The sequence below is a fragment of the Leopardus geoffroyi genome, chromosome B3 (genome assembly GCF_018350155.1).
Source record: "Leopardus geoffroyi isolate Oge1 chromosome B3, O.geoffroyi_Oge1_pat1.0, whole genome shotgun sequence".
NCBI classification, from domain to species: Eukaryota; Metazoa; Chordata; class Mammalia; order Carnivora; family Felidae; genus Leopardus; species Leopardus geoffroyi.
This window is the reverse complement of record NC_059337.1, coordinates 59,894,996-59,919,759: the sequence shown is the minus strand read 5'-3', so window position 1 is coordinate 59,919,759 and position 24,764 is coordinate 59,894,996. Positions and strand designations below refer to the sequence as shown.

At 49.6% G+C, this 24,764-nt stretch overlaps 2 protein-coding genes across 11 annotated transcripts; one reads left to right on the top strand and one right to left on the bottom strand.

Annotated features, from left to right (window-relative positions):
• The first annotated feature begins 1,270 nt into the window (after positions 1-1,270).
• On the top strand, positions 1,271-7,371 carry LOC123583119 (creatine kinase U-type, mitochondrial). 5 transcript variants are annotated; one of them, XM_045449945.1, is made up of 10 exons: positions 1,271-1,447; positions 2,416-2,601; positions 3,253-3,451; positions 3,654-3,749; positions 4,154-4,375; positions 4,511-4,596; positions 4,716-4,839; positions 6,463-6,597; positions 6,790-6,915; positions 7,128-7,371. In XM_045449945.1, the coding sequence occupies exons 2-10, from the start codon at positions 2,453-2,455 to the stop codon at positions 7,242-7,244; spliced, it is 1,254 nt and encodes a 417-aa protein (XP_045305901.1). In that variant the 5' UTR covers positions 1,271-1,447; positions 2,416-2,452; the 3' UTR covers positions 7,245-7,371. The 5 variants fall into 5 exon arrangements, with proteins under 5 accessions (XP_045305901.1, XP_045305898.1, XP_045305900.1 ...); XM_045449942.1 differs by having other exon boundaries at positions 2,317-2,601; XM_045449944.1 differs by having other exon boundaries at positions 1,271-1,540.
• Positions 7,372-7,562: 191 nt separating this feature from the next.
• Positions 7,563-24,680, bottom strand: STRC (stereocilin). 6 transcript variants are annotated; one of them, XM_045449935.1, is made up of 29 exons: positions 23,695-24,680; positions 22,598-23,383; positions 22,482-22,506; positions 20,476-21,730; positions 19,438-19,500; positions 19,230-19,340; positions 18,891-19,057; positions 18,517-18,703; positions 18,270-18,385; positions 17,877-18,009; positions 17,336-17,518; positions 17,016-17,054; positions 16,668-16,835; positions 16,423-16,488; positions 15,838-15,966; positions 15,483-15,541; positions 14,330-14,453; positions 14,106-14,218; positions 12,197-12,332; positions 11,587-11,783; positions 11,302-11,392; positions 10,933-11,089; positions 10,131-10,300; positions 9,372-9,527; positions 8,854-8,996; positions 8,515-8,663; positions 8,159-8,256; positions 7,916-8,063; positions 7,563-7,720 (listed from the first exon to the last, which is right to left on the bottom strand). In XM_045449935.1, the coding sequence occupies exons 1-29, from the start codon at positions 23,738-23,740 to the stop codon at positions 7,632-7,634; spliced, it is 5,304 nt and encodes a 1,767-aa protein (XP_045305891.1). In that variant the 5' UTR covers positions 23,741-24,680; the 3' UTR covers positions 7,563-7,631. The 6 variants fall into 6 exon arrangements, with proteins under 6 accessions (XP_045305891.1, XP_045305892.1, XP_045305893.1 ...); XM_045449936.1 differs by having other exon boundaries at positions 15,838-15,963; XM_045449937.1 differs by lacking the exon at positions 16,668-16,835.
• Between the last annotated feature and the right edge of the window lie 84 nt (positions 24,681-24,764).

Sequence of the window (24,764 nt, the reverse complement as noted above, 5' to 3'; positions counted from 1 at the left end):
TGATTCTAAGGGTTGTCCCTAAGGGAAATAGATACTTCCCTAGTTCATGCTCAGGCTCATGTCCTCTCCACCACTCCAGCCCTTCAAACAAGTTATTAAAACATCATCTAGGTAATTAACTTATCTTCACGCCCCCCAGAAAAATGTAGACTCAGTCCCTGGTCAACCATTGGAACAATCCAATTAAATGAAATAACACATACAAGAGTTTCTTATAATTATAAAGTGCTTTATAAATGTTAGTCTTGGTTATTATTATCATTAAATAAATAAAATACATATACATATCAATTACTTCCTGTATGCCATAGGATAATTTTATAAAATGAGCATTAATACATTATGTGGCTGTCAGTGACTCACAGGGAATAAGAAAAGTACACAAATACTCATCTTTTCTCCGAGGAGCTATTACTCAAATTTGGACAACTAGTCTCCAAACTTGAGTGATTTCTCAGGCTGTCTTATTTTTCCTTCTCTAATTCTCTCTTCTTGTTCCCTACCTCTTTAATCTTAGTAACCACCCTCTCAATCAAATAACAACTCTCCTTCATTGGAAGATTATCTCCCTTCTTTATCTGGGTAAATATACACCATTGCAAGTAATTATATTTGCTTATTCATAACTACTCCTTAACCTAGACAATGAGCCCCCACAACACAGGTAACATTTTCCATCTCTCCAAAAGTGACTCTAAGTACAGAATTCTATCAATTCTCTGATAATTGCTCTCTTGCCAGAAGAAGGAATTAAGTGATGGACACAGAAGAGAGGTGGATAGCTTCTAAGGATACAAATGAAGAAGGGAGGAAAAGGAACACAAAGGAAGCCTGAGAGTAATGAAGGGAACGAGAGTATAGGAGTAGAATGGTACCTCATCAGTGGGGCCGGAGGACAATATGAAGGGAATTTCTCTTTCTCAAATAAGATTTCCAAGTATCTTACTATCACCAAGATGGCTCAGAGAAGGGACTAACACCACCATGTGTACCCAAGCTTAAATGACATTCCATATGAAGCCACCGCATCTCTATTTTGGCTCTAGCATTCATTCTCTACTGCCAGGACAAAGGTCAAGTCACACCTAAGTCACACTTTGAGCTGTGGGAACACACCCTCTCAAATCTGAATACATATCTTGGGAGGGTAAAGGACAGAAGACCAGTAGGAATATACAGATTCCCTGGCCTTGAACACCACTCCCCTTTACACTCTGGAATAAACAGCATTAGGGAGCCAAGAGAGGAAACACTTGTGGTGGTTGGAAACCTGTGCCTGCCTGTTCTGTTCCTATCCGCCGTCATCTTACCACACCCTTCACCTCACCTTACACTCCCCTCCAGCCCAGGAACTGGAAACTACAAAGAGGGGAGAGAAGGGAGAGGAGGAAGAGGAAACTAACAATTCCCTGCCCAGTCCCAGGTCTACACCCAGTACAACCAACAGGTAGGCAAGCTTGCAGAGAATACTCAGAGGGAGTCCTGTGAGCAGAAAATAGTCCCGAACCTGGATAAAACACGAGGAAGTAAAAGATCAAAGGTGAAGTAGAAAATGGGGAGGAGGGTGGAGGTGAAAAAAGTTGGGGATCATGAGAAGCGGGGGCAGGACATAGCAGGGCTATGTGGGAGCCGATCGGGAGCAGGGAACACAGCATAAATGGGATAAGAGTTAATGTTCCCCTGGTTGGTCTCAGGGAATCCTTCCACAACCTTGTAAGAATAGCACAGGTGTGGCCGGAGGGCACCTTGGTCCTCTTCCTGGTTCTAAAGCAAAGGTGACCTTGAGCCACCGGGTGTCTTTTCCAGTGTATGCCTCTGTGTGATTTCTCCATTTCTTTCTCTGTTATCTGTATTTATGCCACGGTTTCTCCCGCTGCCGCCTCCCCTGGGAATATGGAGAGGTTGCTGGGGAAGGCCGAAAACTAGAGAGAGGTTGGGCAATGTCACCCTTTCACACCCACACAGAGTGACGAATCGGGTTTCCGATTAAACCGAGAGGCTTGGGGGAAGGGTGTTAGGCTTTGCGGGTCCCGTCGGGTGCTGTCCTCCACGTGGTGCTGAAATCTGGGCGACCTCAACCCAGGTGGGCCGGCATCCCCGGCCAAAGGTTGCGAAGCTCGGGTCCCCTAATCTACCTGGCGGTGCTTCCCACCTCTGCCCCCGCATACCTAGCGCGGTGGCAGGCGGAAAGGCGGGGCCTGCGTGAGCCCCACCCCTGGAGACTGCGGCTGGGACCTCCCTCCTCCGCCAGCCAGCCGCTACCTCATTGCGCCTCTCCTGCAGTCTGGTTGCTACCGTCTTCCTCTCCTGCTCCAGCTTCCAATCCGGCCCCCATTTCGGCTCCAGCCTCGCATCCAGTTCCAGTCCTCAGTCCTTCTGGTTGCATCCTCCCTCCCTGTTCCTGCCCTGCGCCAGCTCCCACCCCGGGATTCCACAGCCGGACCCTCAAGCCATGGCTGGTCCCTTCTCTCGTCTGCTGTCCGCCCGCCCGGGGCTCAGGCTCCTGGCTTTGGCTGGAGCTGGGTCACTAGCCGCTGGGTTTCTGCTCCGCCCGGAACCTATAAGGGCCGCCAGTGAACGACGGAGGCTGTATCCCCCGAGGTATCAGTGTCTGAGGCACAGGGGTGGGGGGGGGGGGGAGGTGGTGACGGGAACGAAAATGGGGATGGAGATGAGGACCTGGGCAAAAGAGAAGGGTTATAATCACGAAGGCTCTGGAGTGGAGTGCTGTACAATCTGGAGACCACAGTGGGTTGGGAATGGAAGCCAAAACCATAAGGCTAACGCATTTCTGGAGACCTGTAACCCGCAGTCCCCGCCCCCAAGACCCGCTCTGGCCCTGTGAGTTCTGGCTGCACCCACTCTGCCCAAAGCCCTAACTGAGAAACCAGGAACTATCCTTTTCGCTCACCTCCATCTCGTTTCCTGCTGTCCGCCCCCCCCCCCCCCATTTCCTGAATTCCCCTCCTTAGTCTTCCCCTCCCCCATCCCTAATGTTGTGCTAATGGTAGGAAATAACTGAGCAAATCTGGGGAAATTGTGCCCGCCAGCCAGAGGAAACTAGACCTGTTGAGAAAGAATAGACCCTGAAAGTCCCTAAAGAGATTACTAAGTAAGGTTTAGCCTCCCCCTAATCTCCCCTCCTCCCAAGGAGCAAAGGCAGACATGGCTAACTGGATAGCTCCCAGCTGACTGCACTGGGTCTAGGCCCCCTGTGCTCTCCTCCATGGTTACTGGGTACCCCCTCCCTAGCGCTGAGTACCCAGACCTCCGAAAGCACAACAACTGCATGGCCAGTCACCTGACCCCAGCAGTCTATGCCCGGCTCTGCGACAAGACCACACCCACTGGTTGGACGCTAGATCAGTGTATCCAGACTGGCGTGGACAACCCCGGCCACCCCTTCATCAAGACTGTGGGCATGGTAGCTGGAGATGAGGAGACCTATGAGGTAGGGGGCCCCCAGAGTTTCCCTGGTGACCCAACTCATCTTCCCAGTAATCCCAGCTCCTTCCCCCTAAAGACCCTTCACTTTCCCTTAAGGCTGGACCTTCCATACTCATGTTTTCTGACCCAGTGAAATCAATCCACAACTAAGGCCTGGAAAGGGATTCTCTTCCTTAACCACCCACTCCCTCTTAATTCCCCATTAGGTATTTGCTGAGCTGTTTGATCCTGTGATACAAGAGCGACACAATGGATATGACCCTCGAACAATGAAACATACCACTGATCTGGATGCCAGCAAGGTAGGACAGATATTGCGCTTCTGATTTGCATTGCCTTATATATAGCATTCTGTTTCTCCAATCCTTTCACCTTAATTATTCCTGACTCAGAGTCATTATACTGCTGAGCTTTTAGTTTTGGTTTCTTTGGTTAGATTCTTTGGGGGAAGAATTGTATCTTAAGGAGCTGCAGATATGGAAGGGAGAGGAGAGGAGAGGGTGGGTGAGAATGACTGTACCCCAAAGTGGGCAGTTTGAGGGAGGATTCATAATGCCCTCTTCTGTTGGAGTGCTTGCCCAATGAACTTCTCCTTCCAATGCAAGTAGTGAGGACCCCTACAGTCTTTAAGGTCTCTCCTTCCCCAAGGCTCTCTGTTCCCACCCCTGTGTTTCTGTGAGTTATATTAATTTCTCTTATTCCCTAGATCCGTTCTGGCTACTTTGATGAGAGGTATGTATTGTCCTCAAGAGTCAGAACTGGCCGAAGTATCCGGGGACTCAGCCTTCCTCCAGCCTGTACTCGGGCAGAGCGACGAGAGGTGGAACGTGTTGTAGTGGATGCACTGAGTGGCCTGAAGGGTGACCTCGCTGGACGTTACTATCGGCTCAGTGAGATGACAGAGGCTGAACAGCAGCAGCTTATTGATGTGAGGGGCCTTGAGAGGAAGCTGGGTTGAGGAAGCAAATGGAAAGAAGAGTCAGAGGGGAGGGTGGGTCAGATGAGATAGAGGCCCAGGAGCTACTGTGAAGATTCTTAACTCAAGTCCTTTTACTCCCCTCAGGACCACTTCCTATTTGATAAGCCCGTGTCCCCACTGCTGACTGCGGCAGGAATGGCTCGAGACTGGCCAGATGCTCGTGGAATCTGGTATGAGGCTTACCTTACCTCTTTTTCCCCCATGATCTGTAAATGTCTTTTATTCCTATATCTCTCCCAGTTCTCGCCCTGTCTCTTGATCCCCGTCTTTCCGTCTTTACTGCTCTCAGGCACAACAATGAGAAGAGCTTCTTGATCTGGGTGAATGAAGAGGATCATACACGGGTCATCTCCATGGAGAAGGGTGGCAACATGAAGAAAGTGTTTGAAAGATTCTGTCGAGGCCTCAAAGAGGTTGGAGAAGAATGTATAAGGGAACTAGGTGGGAGGACATAAGGAAAAGCCAAGGACTAGACCGTATAATTTATCAATCAACCCATGATACTTTTGGTAGCAAAAGGGATCACCATCAGTCAGTCCAGGACAATATATCAGGACTGTCCAGAGAAAACCAGGATATATGGTCACCTAAGAATAGAAAGAGAAAGAATGTCCTGAATCTAAGGTAGTAAATAAAGTAGTTGTCGGATAAGACAAAGATGGAATAATTGAGCTGGTGTGTCAATGCCTGAGGTGTGTGGAGTGTGCAGATAAGGAAAAGTTTGAGCCTGGATCAACGTAGGAAGTGAAAGATTGGTGTGTTCATGATTCCAGTGTAACCATCCAGTTCTGAACCAAGGTATTCCGTCATTCTCACTGAAGTATCATGTCTAGGTTTTAAGCTGAGAGCAGGAGGGAGACTAGGGGAAATGGAAGATGGAATGGCTTAAGTCCCAGAATGTGTGGCTGTACTGAATCCTCAATCATATATGGATTAGGACTCCATATTCTATTCTAGGTTAGAAATCCCCATAAACCCAGTTTTTATTGTATGTTCTCATATATACAGTTGTATTTTGGACTTGGAAAGACAGCTTCTCTTTTTTTAGATTCTAGCTGGGAAGTTTTTATTGTTTTTGGCTAATAACAGATAACATATTCTGATGGTAAGTGGGTAGGGAAGTACTTTTCAAATGATATGCCTCAGGTTTCTCACCTGTAAAATTGGGATAATACGGCTTCCTACATTTTAGGTTGTTGGGGATTAAATGAGATAATGTATGTAAAATACCTGGTGCATAATAAATGTTCAATAAGTGTTAGCTCCTATTATTTTTCTAGATGGAAAGGTTTCCCCTTGTTCAGCATGTAAGATGACCCCCTATGCCGTGTTTTTTTTTTTTTCTCTGAACTATAAACAGGGTTCTCTTTACTCATATGAGGTAGTCTTCGCATCCATCCTCTGGCACATCCCCTGTCTCTTGAACTCTAATAGTCATTTCCATCATTAGGAAGCTCTAGTGAAACAAAACACTCTACCCACACTCCCTTCCCCACCCCCTCACGTATACACATAACTATGAGTCCGGCTCTTCTGGGCTGTTTTCACCTTTCTCTCTGCCTTCTCACATGTGCTCTTTCCACAGCTAACAGAAGGCTTTCTTGCCTCTTCCTGTTGCAAAGCCTACACCCTCATTTTATGTGTGAAAGAACCCTTCCAAACTCTAGGCTCATTAGCAAAGCAAAGATAATCCATGCATGCTGAGCTCATTGAATAATCATTCCTTTCTCAGTTCAGTTTACCACCTCCACTCATTTCCCTAGATCATCCTTAGTGTCTTATTCTCTCAAGTGTCTCTTCTTCCACACACAAGATATTTTTCTGTAATCTCACCATTATGGGCTTGCAACATCAAAATTACCTTGTACACATGATAATAACAAACCATTCCCCACCCAACCCCCCCCCCACACACACAAACAGCAGTGTCATTCTTTCATAGTCCAAATTCCTCATTCTAGACATATTTCTAGAGTTCTTGTAGGTCTGGCTAAGTGAGACCTGACTTTTCACTAACAGAGCCTTTGTGGACTCAGGTGGAACGGCTGATCCAGGAGCGTGGCTGGGAGTTCATGTGGAATGAGCGTTTGGGATACATCTTGACCTGTCCGTCTAACCTGGGCACTGGACTTCGGGCAGGAGTACACATCAAACTGCCCCTGCTAAGCAAAGTAAATGAGTTGTGGGGTTAGAGAGGGGTATGAATAAGGAAGGTGGTCATGTGTGGATGGGAGGGTATGGGCATTTTGGAAAGGAGTCAGACACATTGTGGGTAGAGTATCAGGGGAAAGGGACCAGTCTCAAATAGGACCAGTCTCTGCCCCTAATGGCCCGGCCCCCAATCCCTATCTTCTCTCCTCTAGGATAGCCGCTTCCCAAAGATCCTGGAGAACTTAAGACTCCAAAAGCGTGGCACCGGTGGAGTGGACACAGCTGCCACAGGCAGTGTCTTTGACATCTCTAATTTGGACCGACTGGGCAAGTCAGAGGTGAGATCCTTAGGGATTACAGTGAGGAGAGGTATAGGTCTGTGGGGGTGGAGATAGGACAGTGAGTGGGCCCCAGGAATGTAATAGAATCTGAAATGAAATTCAGGTTGAGTGGGGAGACAATTGGAAATGAGTTCCTAGAGAAGGCAAATCAGTGTTCAAGAAGGAAACTCAAGGGTGGGAAGCAGAGATCAAGGATTAGTGTCCTTCAGGTGGAGCTGGTGCAGCTGGTCATCGATGGAGTAAACTATTTGATTGATTGTGAACGGCGTCTGGAGAGAGGCCAGGATATCCGCATCCCTCCACCTCTCATCCACAATAAGCATTAATTCCCCATCCTCAGGAGATGACTCAAGATCCCCAGGACTTCTCCCATTCTAATGTGGCCCATTCTACTTGCCCTGGATGCCCCTCCAACTCCCTTCTGTCCTAGTAAAGACTCCTTGCTATGCTCTAGCTGTCTGTGTTATTTCTAATGGTTGGGATGAGGAGGGACTAGCTTTCAGGAAAGGAAAAGAAGCAGTGGGGTTATTTATGATGGAAAGAAGACTCCAGATATGGCATGCCAGGAACACTGATTCTCAGGTGGGTGGAAAGCATTAGCATTTTACCCATATTCCTCATCGGCTTCCTGAGGATAATTAGAATGCATTTCCATTTGCACTTTATTAAAGTTTCTTTCCCAACAATCTTTCTCTTTAACTGTGGAGACAAGTTCAAAGCAGGTTGCCAAGGAAGCAGATGGTCAATGCCATGGCCCAGGAGGGTTGTGACCAGTCCTGAAGGCCCCAGGCTGTGCTTCGACCTATAATGAGACAGAGAATGGGAGGAATATCAAAACTCTGTTCCCCAAGAACCACTGATACATGGAAACTGTCTGCCTAGATCCCTTTGCTTCAGGGGTCTCCCTGAATGGGTTCTATGAACCAGATAGCATCAAGTTTGGGGTCAGATTCTGGGTCAGGAGTTAGTGGGGCAAGCTGTGCATTTGGGAACTCACCCTGCTGTTCTGGGCTGTCCTTCCCCTCATGCTGGGCCCATGCAACTGCTCGTCGCTGCTCAGGACTCAGAAAGGCCATTTGTTCAGGAGTGACAGCCACAGCCTGAACACTCGTGAGACTAGATAGCTGGGTGGGACTGAACACCACCTGGGGGTGGGAGCAGAAATTAGTACATCCAATATAGCCCCCATTGGGCCCTGGCTCTGTGTGGTCACCTCAGACCCCAGTTCTTGAATACTTACAGCAAATTTAGGAGCAGGGATGACAGAAATAGCAAGAGGGGTAAGGCCCTGGATCTGTTCCTGCAGCAGTGCTGAAAGAGCCAGGTCTGGGATCCCTGCTGTTGAAGCAAGTGGGATGGGCATCCAAACATTGTTTTATACTGGCCTTCCCCCTTCAAACCTATAGACTATAGACTTCTCTAACCCCTCCCCAAATACCCAACCATACACCTTTCCCAACACATCTCCAACCTCTTACCTAAATGCCTTCTCAGACTCCCACCTTAAGAATTCCAGAGCAGTCCTCCACCCAGTCCATCCATGGTAGGGAAACCAACCTCTAACAGCTAGCACCAGCAGTGGCCCAGCCTCCCTACCTGCTATTGTGCCGATTTCAGTGAAGATCTCAGGCCCCCAGTTACTGACTGGACCAAAACCACCGGGCAGCACAAGGAGCTGGGCCAGAACTTCCAGTTGCTCCTCAGAACACTGGAGATGCAGATTGCCCAGGAAGAGAGCTGCTTGGCTGTGGAAGAGTGGAAAGAAAGAAAATATATTCAGCCACAGTGATAGGGTCCATGGTTATGAGATGGGAGTATAGATGGCTTCAGGTGAGGTCCCTTCCTCCATGGGACCACTCCACCATGAGTCTTCCATCCCCAGTGAGTCCACCTTTACATGAGCACCACCACCCACACATCCCCTCCACAGATGACCTAAATTCCCAACTGCTGATATGCTGTAGCTCCTCTGGCCGAAGTCCACAGAGTGTATAACCCAGTGCAGTCAGATGAAGGAAGTCCAGGTGGCTCACATGCCGGCCACTCTGCCGCAAGAAACTGGAGACCACAACCCGGAGCTGGGATTTAGATGGAGGGCACAGAATAAGGAGATAAATCACAAGGAATTCATGGATGAATTCATGGTTGGGGAAGAGACAAGTGCTACTGGATTATATACTTGTATTATTAAGAACTGATGATCCAATAGCCATGAGGAAGATTGAGGATCCAAAAAAGAGAAGGCCTCAGGGAAGACAGTCAGGAGGGAGTTTTATGTGTCCAGACCTCAAAGTGAATAAATCACAGAGTTCCTAAGGCCACAAGTAGGGGGTATTCTATTTTAATAGAATGGCCAAGCAGGGTAACAAAAAAAATTCTTTAGGTATTAGGTGACCTAAAGGCCTAGATCTGTGGGATAGAAGTTTGGGAGGTAGGAAAAGGGAAGATGTTACCTGGATGGAGCTCCAGCCATCTATCTGCCCCAGGGTGCTCAGCACTCCCCAGTCCACTAGGATCAGCTCCTGTAGTTCCCGCTCTCCTAAACCTATTAAGAGCCGACCTAGCTGCAGGATCTGCTCAGGACGGAATCCCCGGGGAGGACCCCACAACTAGGAGAAAGAGGAACAATGTGAGTGGAAAAGCACTGGACTAGGAGTCAGAATGCTTGGTCTCAGTCATGCCTCTGACCTTAGCTGTGAACTCTAGGCAAATCACTTGCCTCTCTGGGTCTTTAGTTTCCTCAACTGTAAAATGAGAGGGTTGGATTAAGGTTCTGACTAAGGTGTTACTGAAAGATGCCAGAGTCTCAGTATAGAAGAATAGCAGATCGTAGTCCATGGATTCTAAACCTTATGTGCACCAGACTCACTGGGAGTGCCTGTTGAAATGCTGATCCCCCAGAGCCCTCAGAAGATTCTTCTCCCAAAAAAAGATTCTTCAGTGAGTCTAGCATAGGACCCTGGCACCAGCATTTTAAAAACCTGCTCCCTGGATAATTTTGATACACCCTAAAGTTTGGTAACCACTGCCTTCTTCCCTCTGCCCATTGCACTAGCTTCCTTTTCTCCGTATTCATCCTCTCTGACTTCCTACTCAGGATCCACTCTCATTCTTTCATCTCCTATTTCCTCCACTTTTCCCCAGCTATCCACTCCCTTGTGTCTCATACCACACCCAACCAGCTTCCTCATGTTGGCCCCTCCATCCCTAACCTGTTTTGCCTTGCCCATAGCTGCCCGTAGTTCCTCAGGCCCAAGTCCTGGGTCTCCTGCGAATAATTCCAGGCAGTCCTCAAAGTCTGAGAGCTCCATCCCTGCAATCTGGGTTGCTGACCAGGCTGCTGGGAATGTCCCTCGTATATCTGCACAATTTGGCACAGGTTCTGAAGGGGGAAGGTAGGCACAGGGGGTCAGTGTAGAATTAAACTATGCCCACAGAAATATCTATAGGTGGAATGACCCCTCCAACCTTTGGAGGATAGGGTAACATAGACAGTATGGGCCAAAGGATTACTATAGTATGAGAATTACAGGACTCAAGGGATATTAGAACAAGTGACTAAAGAGGATAAGTCCCTCATTGTATAAATGGAAGGCTGAAGGGGTTGCCTAGGGATTTAATGGCAGGTCTAGATCAGAACTCCGGTCTCACTAGCATCTCCCTCCTACATCCTAAGCATCTTCCCAGCAGACAGCTCCATACTCTAGCATAGAGCCAAGCTTAGAGTGGGTCAGCTGCTAATATGGATAAGAGAACAGGAAAAGGTAAGTCCTGGGCTAATAATGTAATGGGTTATAAATTTCCAGAGCTATAGAACCCTAGAACCAGAAAAGACCTTGAAAATTATCCCTCTAACCACTGTGGTTTATAGATGAGAAAACCCAAGCTCAGAGAGCAGAAAGTGTGCAAATCTGCTCAAAGGGCACAGCATACCTAGAGCCCCGACTTCTGTCTACATTTCTGGATACTCTTTCCTATACACCCTGATAGACATGAATATTTGGGTAGTTTCACCTGGGAGATCTTCTGCAGTGGGCCGTACAACCCCAGCTACCAAGGCAGCTTTCTTGGAAGCAAGCTGTGGTCTTCCACATAGCTGTCCAACTCTGCTCTGCTCCCAACTCTGCTGCTTCTCTAGGAGCCGCTCCAGAGTCTCTTGGCCCAAGGCCTCCTGTGTGAGACAGTAGATAGAGGGTGGGGAGACCTGGGCAGGTCAGGGCCAGCTGCTGCAGCTATAATTTTAAAGTCCTATCTCTTTTTAGCAGTTTCCCCCAGATTCAGGCTTCACATCCCTTGCCCTCAGTCTCCTTGCCCTTAGCTCCCCAAAGCCAGCTCACCAGTCCCCTCTCTGCTCTTACTCCCTCCCTTGTTCCTTCACCTCACCCTGGGGATCAAGGAAATAGCTTCAGTAGACAGAGTGAGTACTAGGCGTCCAGCTTGCTCTACTTCACCCTGGCTCCACAACTCTGGCTTCCTGGGGGACAGGAAGAAGATCAGGGGCTGGGATGCTGAGACAACTGTGAGGGAAAGGAAGGGGAAAAGAGGACATGGGGACTCAGGGCTCCAAGGGACCTTGTGTATATTTATTCAATGATCTGCCACTGATCATGGTGGTTAAGAGGGTGGGTATAGGATGAGTCAGAATTAGAAGTTCCCGAAGGTTCATACCCAAGAGCAGTCTCCTGTGACAAGAGCCATCCCAGCTCTGTGGCAAATGGCTCTCCTAGGCAGAAGCCCTGCAGCTGATTGAGTTGGCCCAGCAGGATCGGTAGGGGGATCCGTCGTGTACTCTCTATCCCCAGGAATCCAACCAAGGGGCCCAATGTCTCCAGCACTTCCCTTGAGACTGTTGTCTCCTTTGGAGCCTGGAGGGGGCATCAGGCCTTGGGACAATGCATCTCTGACTCAGAGGACCAGATTCTTTGATCAAGACACCAAAACCTTTGATTTTCCCTCCCTCCAGCTCCCAACTCAAGACCCTATGATGTTCACTGCCATTGTTTACTTTCTTAAATAATGAGCCCAGATAGGAACAGGCAGAAAGGCTAGGAGTTGGAATCCAAGGGATTTCTTGGACTCTAAGGAATGTGGACAAAAAATATGAACCTAGAGATAGGTTGGGATGGAACCTAGAGATAGATCTAGGGGCTAGGGCCTTCTGGACAAGAACCTTTTTGGCAACAAAAGTGTGGGGCTAGGCCTAGAAGATAGAGAGCATTGTCTGAGAGGTAAAAATTGTCCAGGCAGCAGTTCCGAGTCTGGTAGGTTGGACTCTTACCAAGTTTTGTAGTGCCCTCTCTGCCAGGGCCACCCGGTGGAGTGGGGTCAGTGCCAGCAGCTGCTCTGGAGCTCCTCGTACCAGCCCCACCACCAACATAATAGATTCATTGGACAGTCTATCCATCAACCGGACCCTATAGCAATTTGACAACAGGGGCATTCAAAAATGAGTCCTGTTGAGAAGGGATAACAGAATGCCACATTGCCCAGACAAGAGGTAACATCAGACCAAACCCTATGGCCCTGGACAGGATCTGATATTAAACTGCCCCAGATGCAATTCCCTTCATAGTGTTTAAAAGGAGAGAACAAAAGGAGTGCCATATTTCTAGTCTTCCTCAGGAGAAATGACAAATGACCCTACCTTATCTAATGGAATCAAAAGTCCCAAATATTAAATATCTTTAAAATTTCTCCCCATTTGGGGCACCTGGGTGGTTCAGTTGGTTAAGCGTCTGACTCTTGAATTCAGCTCACATCATGATATCATGGTCTATGAGTTCGAGCCCCTCATTAGGCTCTATGCTAACAGTGTGGAGCCTGCTTGGGATTCTGTCTCCCTCTCTCTCTTCCCCTCCCCCACTTGCTCTCTATCTCTCTCTCAAAACAAATAAAAATAAACTTAAAAAAAATTCCCCCCCCCCCATGTTATAGATTAGAAAACCAGCTCACAGAGATGGTGGGATCTTACTCCCAAGTCCTTTTTTCCACAGGGTCACCCTTCCTCTACTTTTTGTGGGGAAGTCCTCTCTCATTTGCATAGTGCTGCACAATTTACCAAGCCCTTTTATAGTATTCTCTTATTTGAACCTTATGACAAAACTTTGGGGTAAGACAGGTACTCTTCTTATTCTTCTTTCATAGATGGGGAACTCAGGTTTTCCAACTCATGGTCTAGAAACTTATCTAGGTCCTTGGGATTCTAAATTATCTCCAAGAACCAATAAATTTAAATAGATTTCAATGGCTTTTTTAAAAGCCCTTTTGTCCAGGTTTCAGAAGTGTATTCTATCTAGGGCTGCCAATTCTGGAACTGGAACTAGGCTGCATAGCACAAAAGCCAAAATCTGTGGAAAGGCCTATAAAAATGTAAGGATGGAATCAACTGCTTTACCATCACCTCATCCCTAGGAAGACTAATACTAGCCTTTTCCTACTCTAACTTACAGTTCAGATGGCAATGGGGTAGGGATGGGGGCAAAATGAGAAAGGAAGCCTGGGAGAGAGATACTCATAAAACTCCTAGAGTCTCTGTGTTAAGAGGACCCTTACATTCATGAATTTTCTCTCCCCACAACCCTTATCCATACTTAAATGTGCTCTACAACATTCCTGCAATGAGACCATTCGGCCCAGGCTTGAATAGCTCTGATGTTGGGAATTTGCTACATCAGTTTTCCTTGTATTTTTCAAATCTGATTTTTACTCACTGGTCATTGTGATGCCCAATGGAGCCATTCAGAAACATGCTAATCTATTTTCTATTTGATAGCCTTAGGAGTATTTAAAGGCATTTATTATGTTTCATACACGGTCTTTCTGTACTCCACTGAACACACTGACAACATGGTGGCTTAAGCAGACTATAATCTTCTAGGGTGAGTTGGACCATTGACTCCCTCAGTTCAGATACTCTATCTCTATTAATGTGGCCTCGGTTATACTATGATTGTTTGGCAGCCCACATCATAGTGTTGCCCACCATTAGCTGTCCTATGTTGGGGTCATGTTCTGGGAGCCAGTCAAAACATAGAGCAACTTTGAGTAGAATCCTCTGCTTTGGGCTATAACTGATGGCAGAGAACCACCAGACAGAAAACTGCCACCTTAGCGCATTTCCTAAGGGCAGACCTTCTACCCCAGGTTGAGACGTCTAGGGATCCAGTGTCTCCAGTTGTAGCACTTACGGTAAATCCAAGAGTAGCCTGGTGTCTAGCCCACTCAGTTCTGGCCCCATGGTTGCCAGCTCTGGCTCTGGCATTGTCATCCTCCGCTGTAGCTCCACCCAGATACAGGCTCTCTGTAGGATAGGATGGGGAAACAGGTCAGGATAGAGCTAAGCATAGGGGCTGGATTCGGTACCCAGGATCCCTGCCTCCCTGCTCCACTAATGTTTAAGCACCCCTCTCACCAAACTCCCTCGTACTCCAGTGGGCAGCTGATAGATCATGTGCACTACTTCAAGGAAGTTTGCCATTGAGTTGATCTGCTGCAGAAACTCACACGACATGCCCCCTGCCAGGGTGCCCAGAGCCCTGTAGGTGTGTGAGTGGGTAGATGCTCATTCAACACATGCTGTGGTCTGTCTGCTCCTTGATACTGATTCTCTCAACACAAGTACAGAATTCATTTATGGTAATTTACAGTTTGAGAAATGGCTTTCCATAGAAAACCACAACATCATCACTGTTTATCAGAGAGGAAAATAAACATTCACAGACGTCAAGGGATGTTCCGAACATCATTCTATTAAAAATATGGTAAACTTGGGGCGCCTGGGTGGCGCAGTCGGTTAAGCGTCCGACTTCAGCCAGGTCACGATCTCGCGGTCCGGGAGTTCGAGCCCCGTGTCGGGCTCTGAGCTGATAGCTCAGAGCCTGGAGCCTGTTTCCGATTCTGTGTCTCCCTCTCTCTCTGCCCCTCCCCTGTTCCTGCTCTGTCTCTCTCTGTCCCAAAAATAAATAAACGTTGAAAAAAAAAAAATTAAAAAAAAAAAAAAATATGGTAAACTGAGCGTAGAGCTATATCTTTAGATTCTGAAGCCCATGATTCCTTTACTGTGGGTGAAAAGAAAGTGATACTTACTTGTTCCTGTTTATTGCTGCATGGCCAGTAGCTCTGAGGTCACCTTGGATTAAACTAACAACAGCAAATATCTATTGGGAGATTTCACTGGGCTAGGAACTATATTAAGTACGTTATATGCCTTACCTCATGTAATCTTCACAACCACATCCTATGAGGTAGGTACTATTGTCATTTTCGTTCCACAGAAGAAAAAAACTGAAGCTTAGAGGATTAAATGACTTGCTCAAGGCCATGAATAGGTTTCAGAGCTGGAACCTGAATCCAGGTGTTCTGAATCCCTTAAACTAGTCAGGATAGGTGTGGCGCTATGGGAAGGCAAGAGAGTAAAGGGAGGAGGAGCCAAGAGAAGGCCCACACACTGGGACTATGCATCATCCATCCTCACATGTCCCATTGCATATCATATGGGGCCTGGCACATGGCAAGTCTCAAAAAATGTTAGTTGAATTAAACTCTGTTCAACACAAGTTACTCACTGCAGATTCCTGAGTGTCAGGTTGGTGGGCACCTGCATCTTCTTCCAGAGAAACTGAGCCTACAAGAGAAAGAAAGAGGAGCAGCCCCCTAGCAGAGATATTGCCCAAGGACCTAAGATGCTTTGGACCTAGCCCTCCTTCCCCACCCTGTGGATCCACCAGCCTCCTACTCTCCCAAATGTACACTCCTCTCTTGGAGATGGAGGGCGGGGGGAGAAATAAGGGGGAGGGAGAAGGAATAAAGCAAAGCAAGTCACATTATAAAGGATGCTGGGGATAACGTGACCAATCTAGGGCTGACAGGTAAAAGAGGTGGAACACAGAGGATAGTTCTGGAGTAAGTGAGGAGAATTACCTGCTGCTCAGACCAGGGCAGCTCCCGGTAACGCCTTCGGTTAGCCAGAAGAGCCGCAGAGTCCAGCTGTAGCAGCTTTAGTGGGAGCAGCGGAAGCAGGCAGTCTGGCCAGGTGGTGGGGATGGGCTGCTGGTGGGGATGTGTGTAGCAGAGTAATGATAGGTAAGAGGGGCATCATGGGAGTGGGAGGGGACCAAAGCTAGGGGAAGGGTGGATGGCATGTGCCACTATAGCAACACACACCAGAGAGCCCTCACAATGAAGGTGGATGTGGTCAAGTATTGCTGCTATTCAGGCACCTGATGAACTGATCTCCCTTAGACTCTCTGAGCTTTGCTCTCTTTATCTGAAAGCAGGTTTGTTGGCCTGGAAGATTTCTCAGACCCTTCTGGTTTTGACATTATAGGACAGTGTGGGTCATGCTATCATGTAACTGGAACTGGGGAGAGCTGCTAATGTCTTGGTGGAAACAGAGTCAACCTGGATGCTCAGGGCCACTGCAGGGAGAGTATAGGAGGCAGCACCAGTCATATGAAACTACCCGGGGACATGGAGAAGAGCTTAGTTGGGAGATCCCACACGTACCTGACCAGGGATACACACAGCTGCACTGGCACCTGTTGTACCTGTGTTTTTAACGCCGTCTTTCACCTGCATGAGAATCAGCAGTGTGTGTGTGCGTGTGTGTGTGTGTGTGTGTGTGTGTGTGTGTGTGTGTGTGTAAGGAAGTGGGGAGGTATGGTAGGCCTTCCCTGGCCACAGGGAAGATGCCCTCCTCTTAACCAGAGCCCACATCCCTGAATGTCTCATCCTCCCTGCTACTCTCATACCCGAAAGGTCTGCAGCAATGCTGCAGTCTGGCAAGCTGAGAGGCGTGACAGTTCAGGGGCCAGGCAGGAACAGGCCCCAACCAGAACTCGCCTAGGGATGGCCTGGAGTGTCTGGGAGCTGAGGCCTGGCAGCAGAGGGTGCAAGGAGCAGAGTTCCTCCAGGGACAGCTGGGGAGCAAGAGAGACAAGAGTCCTGAAGAAGAGAAGCAGGGTGGTTGGGAAGACAACAATCACAGTACAGCAAGGCAGCAGGTCTGAGGAACTGAGAGGGAATAAGGGGCAGATGTGAGAGCCAAGGAAAGGGGGACAGGGACCTCTGAGGGACATTGAGAAGTTGTTGCTACTCACATCATGCCTAGGGAGGAGCCGTCCAAGCAGTAAGACAGCCTAAGGTGGGATGGGATGAAACAACAGCTCTCAAGTCCTGGTAGCCAGGTTTTCCAGGTCCCTAGGACCTACCCTTTAAAACTTCTAGTTTCCTTGATACCACCCCCAGTGACTAGCCTGGCTCTGGGCTCTTCTTGATCTGAAGAAGGGGGATGAGGGAGTCCTCCTTGGGACAGAGAAAAAGGAGGCTCCAGAGAAGCTGGTGGTATCCCTGAATGTCATTCCCTTGAGTGGGGTTCCTGGGGTTGGAAGGTGGATGTTAGAGAGTGAGACAGGCCCACCTGGGCTGGTGTGACACTGGTGCCCTGCAGGGCAGGAAGCATGGCTCTAAGCTGGGGCTCTGACAGCTCCTGCAGGAAGCGGAGGCCCAGCTGAGGGAAGAGAGGGGCCCAGACCCGCAGCTCCCGGGGGCTCAGCACAGCTCCTCCAGATGAGCGCAATACCCCCAGAAGTTCATATGCCACCTGTAACCAAAGAAGGTTTGGGACTGGGGAGAAAAGACAAGTGAACCTTAAACTTCCTCTCTAATCCCACATCTGGATTTCCCAGGGCCTGGGCTGGGGCTTAGAACCAAAGATGGGACACGAACAGATAGGGTTTAAGATGTCAAAGGGTATGTTTGGGGTGTCATAGACCAAACGGCATTGGGTCAGGAAGAGGTGGTAACAGATAAGGATGACCACGAAATAAGGAACAGAGATAGTAGAGGTCAGGGGAGGGCTGGCACTGTTGTGCTCAAGCTTGGTTGAGATGACTGAGCATGACATCCACACAGACTCAAGGAAAGCCTGGACTCTTGTAGGCCTGTGCCAAGGGGCTCACCCGTCCTTGTGGGCTGAGGGTCCCGTTGGCTGCACATTCCAGCAGCCCCCGTTCTACTGGCCCCAGTGGATCACTCAAGGGTACCAGGCTCTGCAGCTCCTCAGGGCTCAGGAAACAGGCGAGGGACCCCAGCCTGAGAAGGGCATGAAGCTGGCCTTCATGTGGTCACTGAAGCTGGCACTAAGGTAGGGATCGTGTAGGTATATGGAGTAGGCACTCTGCTAAACTAGAAAATATGGGTACCATAGATAGGCCTCTGTCCTTGACTCCTATACTGCCTGCGGCCGCTGCCTACCTTTTTGACCCTTCCTTCCTAGGCCCCCAACCCACCATGGCAGCTATATTAGCCTCTCTCCCAATTTGGCTTTGATCACTGATCCCACAACTGCTCACCTGCGCACCTGCTCTTCTCCGTCCTGGACACTCTGGTTCACCAGGCTTCGTAGCACATGCCGGGCATGCCCTGGCCCAAGACCTGCTGCTGGCCAACTATCCTCCAGGGCCTGGATCTGAGGTGAGGAGGGTCAGCTCATGTTGGGTCACTGTGGGACACTTGTGGGGAGAAGCTCACCAGGAGACATACTACTGACTCCTGTCCCACCTAGGAGAAGATGGGCTAGTCAAGAAAATCATGTCATACCTGGTGAGGGCTGAGCTGCAGAAAGTTCTCCAGAGGGAGGTGGGGGAGCAGGGGCAACACTGCCCACAGTAGCTCCTGGGACCAGGCGGGCACTTCCCCAAACAGGTCAGGGGCCAGCAGTCGCTTTGCAAGAGCTTCCTTCTGTTCAGGCCTCATTCCTGGGCTGTAATCTCGGATGGCAGCCAGTCTGGGGAGAGCAATGGGTATTAACCTTTGGCCCCTGTTGTCCCCCTCACACTCTGAAGCCCTACTGTCATGGACAAGAAGGAGACTCTCCCTGATTTTAACAGAGAGGATTTCAAGAAGGGGCTGCTATAGGCTGATGGGGTTGGCTGACCCTGACAGGATCAGGAGGAGTGGTGTGGGGTCCTTACACACTGTCATTGGCCAACAAGGATGGTGGGAAGCGCATCAGGTCAGAGACAGCCAAGAAGGGGATGAGCGGTGACAGGTCAATGAAGAGCTGGGAGGTGAGGCGCGGGTACTGCTGGAGCAACAAGGCTGTCAGGCGACCCAGGGCTTCCTCCTCAGATGGTGGCACCTGTGAGGGCATAGGAATGGATGCTGGCTCTAGAGATGCTCAGTATTAATGCCATCTCCTTTTGAGCTTCTCCTTCCACTGGGCAAGCCCTCTGCACACCAGGTTCCAGGTGCTCTTGTTTCCCAGATGTCTCCCTCCATCCCCCCCCACCCCACCTGCCCTCTATACCCACCTGAAGCTGAGCCCAGGAACGGTGCATGAGCGTCAGGAAGCCCTGAGCAGCCTCCCTCTCTGCTGAAAGCACCAGCTGCTGGAGATTTTCTGGTGGCATGTGCAGGTATGCCTGGGAGTAGGAGGTTAAAGTGGGCATGGCCTCACTGGGCAGAGACCTCGTGCCACAGTTGTTACCCATTCCATCCATGTACCCCTCCATCTGTTACCTGCACTAGAATCTTCAGGGCCCAAACACTCTTCTCCCTCTGGAGCAGATCCCATAGCACAGGCTGGTGGGGAGACAGACAAGATACCAAGAGCTGTCTCCTCTGTCCTCCTGAAGGTTCCCCAGGCACTCCAAGTCCACTTGCTAGATGCTTGTCCTTCATCTGAAGCTAGTATGTGTGTCTCATCAGATACTAAACTCCATTAAACCAGGATGATGTCTCAAACTTCTCCTGTACCCTTTTCCATGCTAGGTCCATTGTTGGCTCAATAAATACTTGTAGATCCAAACCAAAACTATGAATCTGTATAATACCATTTCACTGGACACAGGACTTGAGAAAGGTGGGCCCTAACATGGAGTAAGGAATATTTACGTATGCCACATAACCTGGCAAAGTGCCTTACATATAACGGGGCACCCAATGAATGAATTATGGTATTTATATATTCTAGCCCCTTCACTCTACAGACAAGAAACAGAAGCCCAGAAAATCTGAGTTAAATTATTTTCCTATTACCACACTAATGTGTGACATAGTTGAACCCAGAACTCAAGTCTTCTGATTTGTAGTTGCCCTGAACTATTCTCATTTCTGTCTTATCTTCCTATATTTGCCAGCCTCTCACTCTCTAGGGACAGAGTCAGATCCCTCCAACTTGATACCTTTCCTTTCTGGAGCAGAAAGGGGGAGAGTCAAAGAGTTAGAAAGAATAATGAGATAACGTTTAGTGCACGTTTATGTGTCATGCTATATACATAAGCCCACAGCATGTATAATCTTATGTAATCCTTACAGGTACCCTAAAAAAGTGGCACTGTTACTCTCCCTCATTTATAAGTGAAAAAAATGTTGCTCAGGGAGGTTAAATAACTTGTCCAAGGTTGATCACAGAACTAAGATGTGAACTCAGGCCTGTCTGACTCCAGAGCTGTGTGCTTAAACCACTATACTATACTACTACCTCTCAGTATTAGAGAATTTGTTTGGTGGCCCTTCCCTCTGTTCCAGGGGCTTTAACCTTGGCAGATTACTCACACTGAAGCAGGACAGCAGCTCCATCTTGTTTATACCAGAGCTGGGGCTGGCAGTGGGTTCAAAGCCCAGCGGGGTCCACTGCTCCTCCTGTTCCAGGTACTCCCCAACTGTCCGCAGCACACTGCGCCGGCCCTCTGGGCGGAAGGCATCCCAGAAGGAGCAGTTGTCTGGGAGACTGGAGAGCATCAGGGCCTGACCCAGCATCCCCTGGGCCTCAGTCCCCCCAGCCCCTGGACCCAGAAGAAAGGTCAGCAGGCGCAGGAGATAGTGTAGGCGTGTGGAGTGGGCAAGGGCTGGTACAGAGGACTGACAACGTGGCAACTGGGATAGCATGCCAAGCAGGAAGGGGGCTGGGGCCAGACACAGTGGGGATGGTCCCAGTGGTGGCAGAGAGGGCAGAAGAGGGCCCAGTAGCCCCTCTAGGAAGCAAGTGTCATTGCCCCCACGACTTATCCTGCACTGGCCTGCTAGCCAAGGCCAGAAGGGCACAAGCGCTTCATACATGGTATCATTGGCACAGACCATCATCAGGAAGCTGCCCCCATCTGGGCAGCGTTCCCCACAAGGTCCAATGTGGCAGGGTGGGAAGGCAGTGGCATCTGGGGTAGGGCCCTGGCACACATGCTGAACCCAAGCCTGATTGCTGGGGGGCACAGCCTGCAGACCCGCCTCTCCACACAGCCGCTCAGCCCACAGGGTCTCATTCTCCAAGAAGCAGCCCCAGAAGATCTCTGGGGTGAGGGGAACAGAAGGCAGTCCTTCAGGACAGCTGGTGGGGGGTGGGAGAAGACCAGCACAGAGCCGCTTTACCAGACGGCGATTGGGGCCAGACAAGGCTGAAAAGGAGAGGTTGCTACATATCGCCTCCAGGAACTGATCAGGAAACTGGTCATGGCAGGCCTGTAGCCAGCCTTGGGCACCTGGTGCCCATGAGACTGCATACCACACAGCTGTCTGGCAGATGGCAATGGTGCTGGGAGGGGGCTGCGGGGTGGCAGGCTTGGCGTGCTGGCAGAGCAAGTGGATGGAGAAGTTGGAAATGCTGTAGGGTGGTGCTGGACCTGAGTGGTTCTCGCAGAGGGCCTCCACAGAGATGGCTCGCTGTTGGCGAGGGCTGATGTGGGCTGAGAGCTGGGAAGCCCTGGGCAGAGGCACACCTGTGCTCAGACAGTGGAGGAGGGCGGGGGGTGGGGGTGGCAATCCAGACAGAAAGCCCAGCGCCTGGACATCCCAGGAAAGGTTGTGCCGGATGCCCCTGGGTGTAGAGGGAGGAGCAGGCATCACCTTGTCAGTTTACATTTCCTCTAGTTGAACATTCTGACCCTGGCCTAGAGCCCTGCATGGGGGGATGGCAAGCATAGGCTTTTCCAAAAGGTCCCTGAGAGTATAGGTGTTACTGGTTTAAATACTGGGATGGTGGGAGCGGGAGAAAGATCTGTCCTGCCAAGGCACAAAATCATCTAGGAGCAGCCCAGCTGGAGTCCCTTCTGTCCACCTGGCTCCCTTCTTTCTCCTTTCTTCATATACTTTTAGGTAGCTTAAATACAACCTTTGGTTGACCTCACATCAGGAAATCTGCCCTGCAAGTGAATAAGTCTAACAGTGCTCTGACATTGTTGTACTGAAACAGTAAAGATGGAGGAATCCAGTCTTATCCTTTCTTTCCATACCCCATCTTTATTAGGTAACATTATTAAGCACTATGTGCAAGACAGTTCTGAGTGGCTTGCACATAGAGCATCAACCCATTCAATCCCTTTCAACAACTCTGTGGTTGTTAATATTATCTATATTTTATAAGAAGGGAAACTGAGGCATGAGAATGAGAATGTAACTACCCCAAGGTCACTTGGCTAGGTAAACAGAGCTAGGACACCAACCCAGACAGTCATGCTCGAAAACCACTAAACAATGCCCTCCCATCAGTCTCCTCCTCCATTCTGCAGGCTGACAACTTTCCAGGCCCACTCCCTCAGAACTCCTCTCCTGGTAAGAGAGTTACTTACCATAAAAGCAGCTGTTGAAGGTTGCCTAGGAGGGAAAAGAGTAAGGAAGAGGACTACCACAATCTCCCCCCTTCTTCGTCCTGCCACAGCCCAGCCCCGAACCCAGCAGCACTCACCTCCCTGGCACTGCCCATTGGCATCAGGCTCTGGTTGCCCCAGAATGGAAAAGACCTCATCCTGTAGGGAGTCAGTGACACGGAGAAGCCCCTCCTGGAAGGCAGCGTAGAGGGGGGCCCCCACTGTGCGCAGCAGACCTCCCCAAAGAGCCTCCTCAGAGCCTGGCTCCCCTACTGGGGTGAGCAAACCCAACAGACCCTGTAAAAAGTGGGGGGCTGGCTCCCTCCCATTGAGGCCTGTGGCATTTGTGGGGTCCACACTGGACTGCACCTGTACCAGGGCCTGCCATCGTGTACCCTCTAACAAGAGCAGCAGCGAAGGCAACCAGTCAGCCACCAGGACACAGTCAGAGGGCCCATCACGGGTGCATGGGGGCCGGGTAGGGGTTGGGGGCCCCACAGGAACTAAGGCTCCTAGCAACACCTCTGCGAGTCCACCCAGCACACCTGCCTGGTGCCCCAGGAAGTCCCGGGGGGTCTGCTCCTGTCCCAGCAGTGCCAGCACATCCCCTAGTAGACCTAGCATTGGCTCCCAGTCTGGGCTGCCTCTCAGTGTCACTAGGAAGTCGTGGAGCCGGAGGGCAGGGGGCTGGAGAGGTGGGGGCTCCCCCACAGGTCCCTCCCCCATTCTCCCAGGCCCAAAGGAAGAAGAAATGTTGGCCAGGAATGCAGAGAACTGTGAGCGGCTGAGGGACCCCTGAGGAGCTTGGTCCATTGTGGAGAGCAATGACTTCAGGAGGGAGAGACCAGGGTCCAGGGACTGAATCCCAGTAGGGACCAGAATCACTGTAAGAGAAACCAGAGGTCACTAAAGGGGAAGAGCCTAGAACCCAATTTGGTACTGCCCATAGCCCAGTCCTAGCTTGGATCTAAAGATGAGGCGACAGGGATAGCAAGCTGAGTCCCTTTACTGAATAGTACTGAATACTTACTATCGTAAGTCTTGGCCTGCTTTCTTAACCCTCATTTTCTCCCTTAGCTCCAGTCTCTGACCATTTTCCTTTATCTTTTATAGAAACCGGTTAATCTCTGCATTCTTAAGTCTCTTTTCAGCAACCATCCCCTTCATCCCCAGCCCTGCTCACTGTTCGTCTCACCTGCACAGGACAGCGGCAGCAGCAGGGCCCAGAGGCTCAGAGCCATGTTTCCAGGTGAGCACTGGTAAAAGGTGAATTCTGGTTATTCTCACCTTGTATGCAATAGCCAGGTGAGGGCAGAGCACTGCAGGCAGCCTGAGTTGCCACTGACACTGTAGTGTGGTCTTTCAGGGAACAATATCTGTAACCTGACAGCAGGTTTGTCACCTGAGCCACTGAATACCTGATCCTTTGGCTTTGGAGAAAGGTGTGCTTCTGTGAGAGGGACCAGTGATAGGGGATCCCAGGGGGGGCCCTCGGAGGAGCCCAGGGAAATAACTTCAGTTAAGAGCCAGGATGCAGATAGCAGTGGGCAGAAATAGAGGTGGAGACCTGGAGACCAGGGTATAATGTGGTAGGGAGGGGGGCTGCAGAAAAATGTAAGAAAGCATAGAGGGTACAAAGGAGTTAAAAGCAAGTAGGATTTGAAGGAATCAAGGAACAAAGGGGGCCCAGAGAAAGGAACTGAGCAGCCAGGTATGAACAGAGAAGAGAAATGAAGACAAATGTCTGGTCCAATGACAGAGCATTCAGGAAGAGGAGAGCCACTTTTGACTCAGTACCTAGAACCACAAAATGCTAAGAATGGGAGAGGACTTCAGAGGTTACAGAGACCAAACCTCTCATTTTATGGATGAACAACTTGCTCATTGGGCCATTCAAATATTTGTGTTTGCCCTGTGGTCCTCTTCCTGTGGCCTAGGTGAGTGCTCTGTAGAAAATTCTGAGCTGAGAAAAGAGATAAGCCAGATTAAATCACTGTGCAAGGGGGCTACTTCCCACATGGACACACACACGCATGCCCACATGTGCATGTATTCATGCATATACAAAGAGAGAAAGAGAGTACTGCTCACAGATCAGAGAGATCCCATAAAAAATACTCTGGTCTGGTCAAGGTGAGAAGTATTTTCTGTCCTCCATTTATATATCCCCAAAGGCCTTTACCTGACACCAGCTCTAAATAGTAATTCAACACTGGCTCCACTCAAACTATTATTCTGTCCCTCTTTCCTTAAAATCCTCCTCTA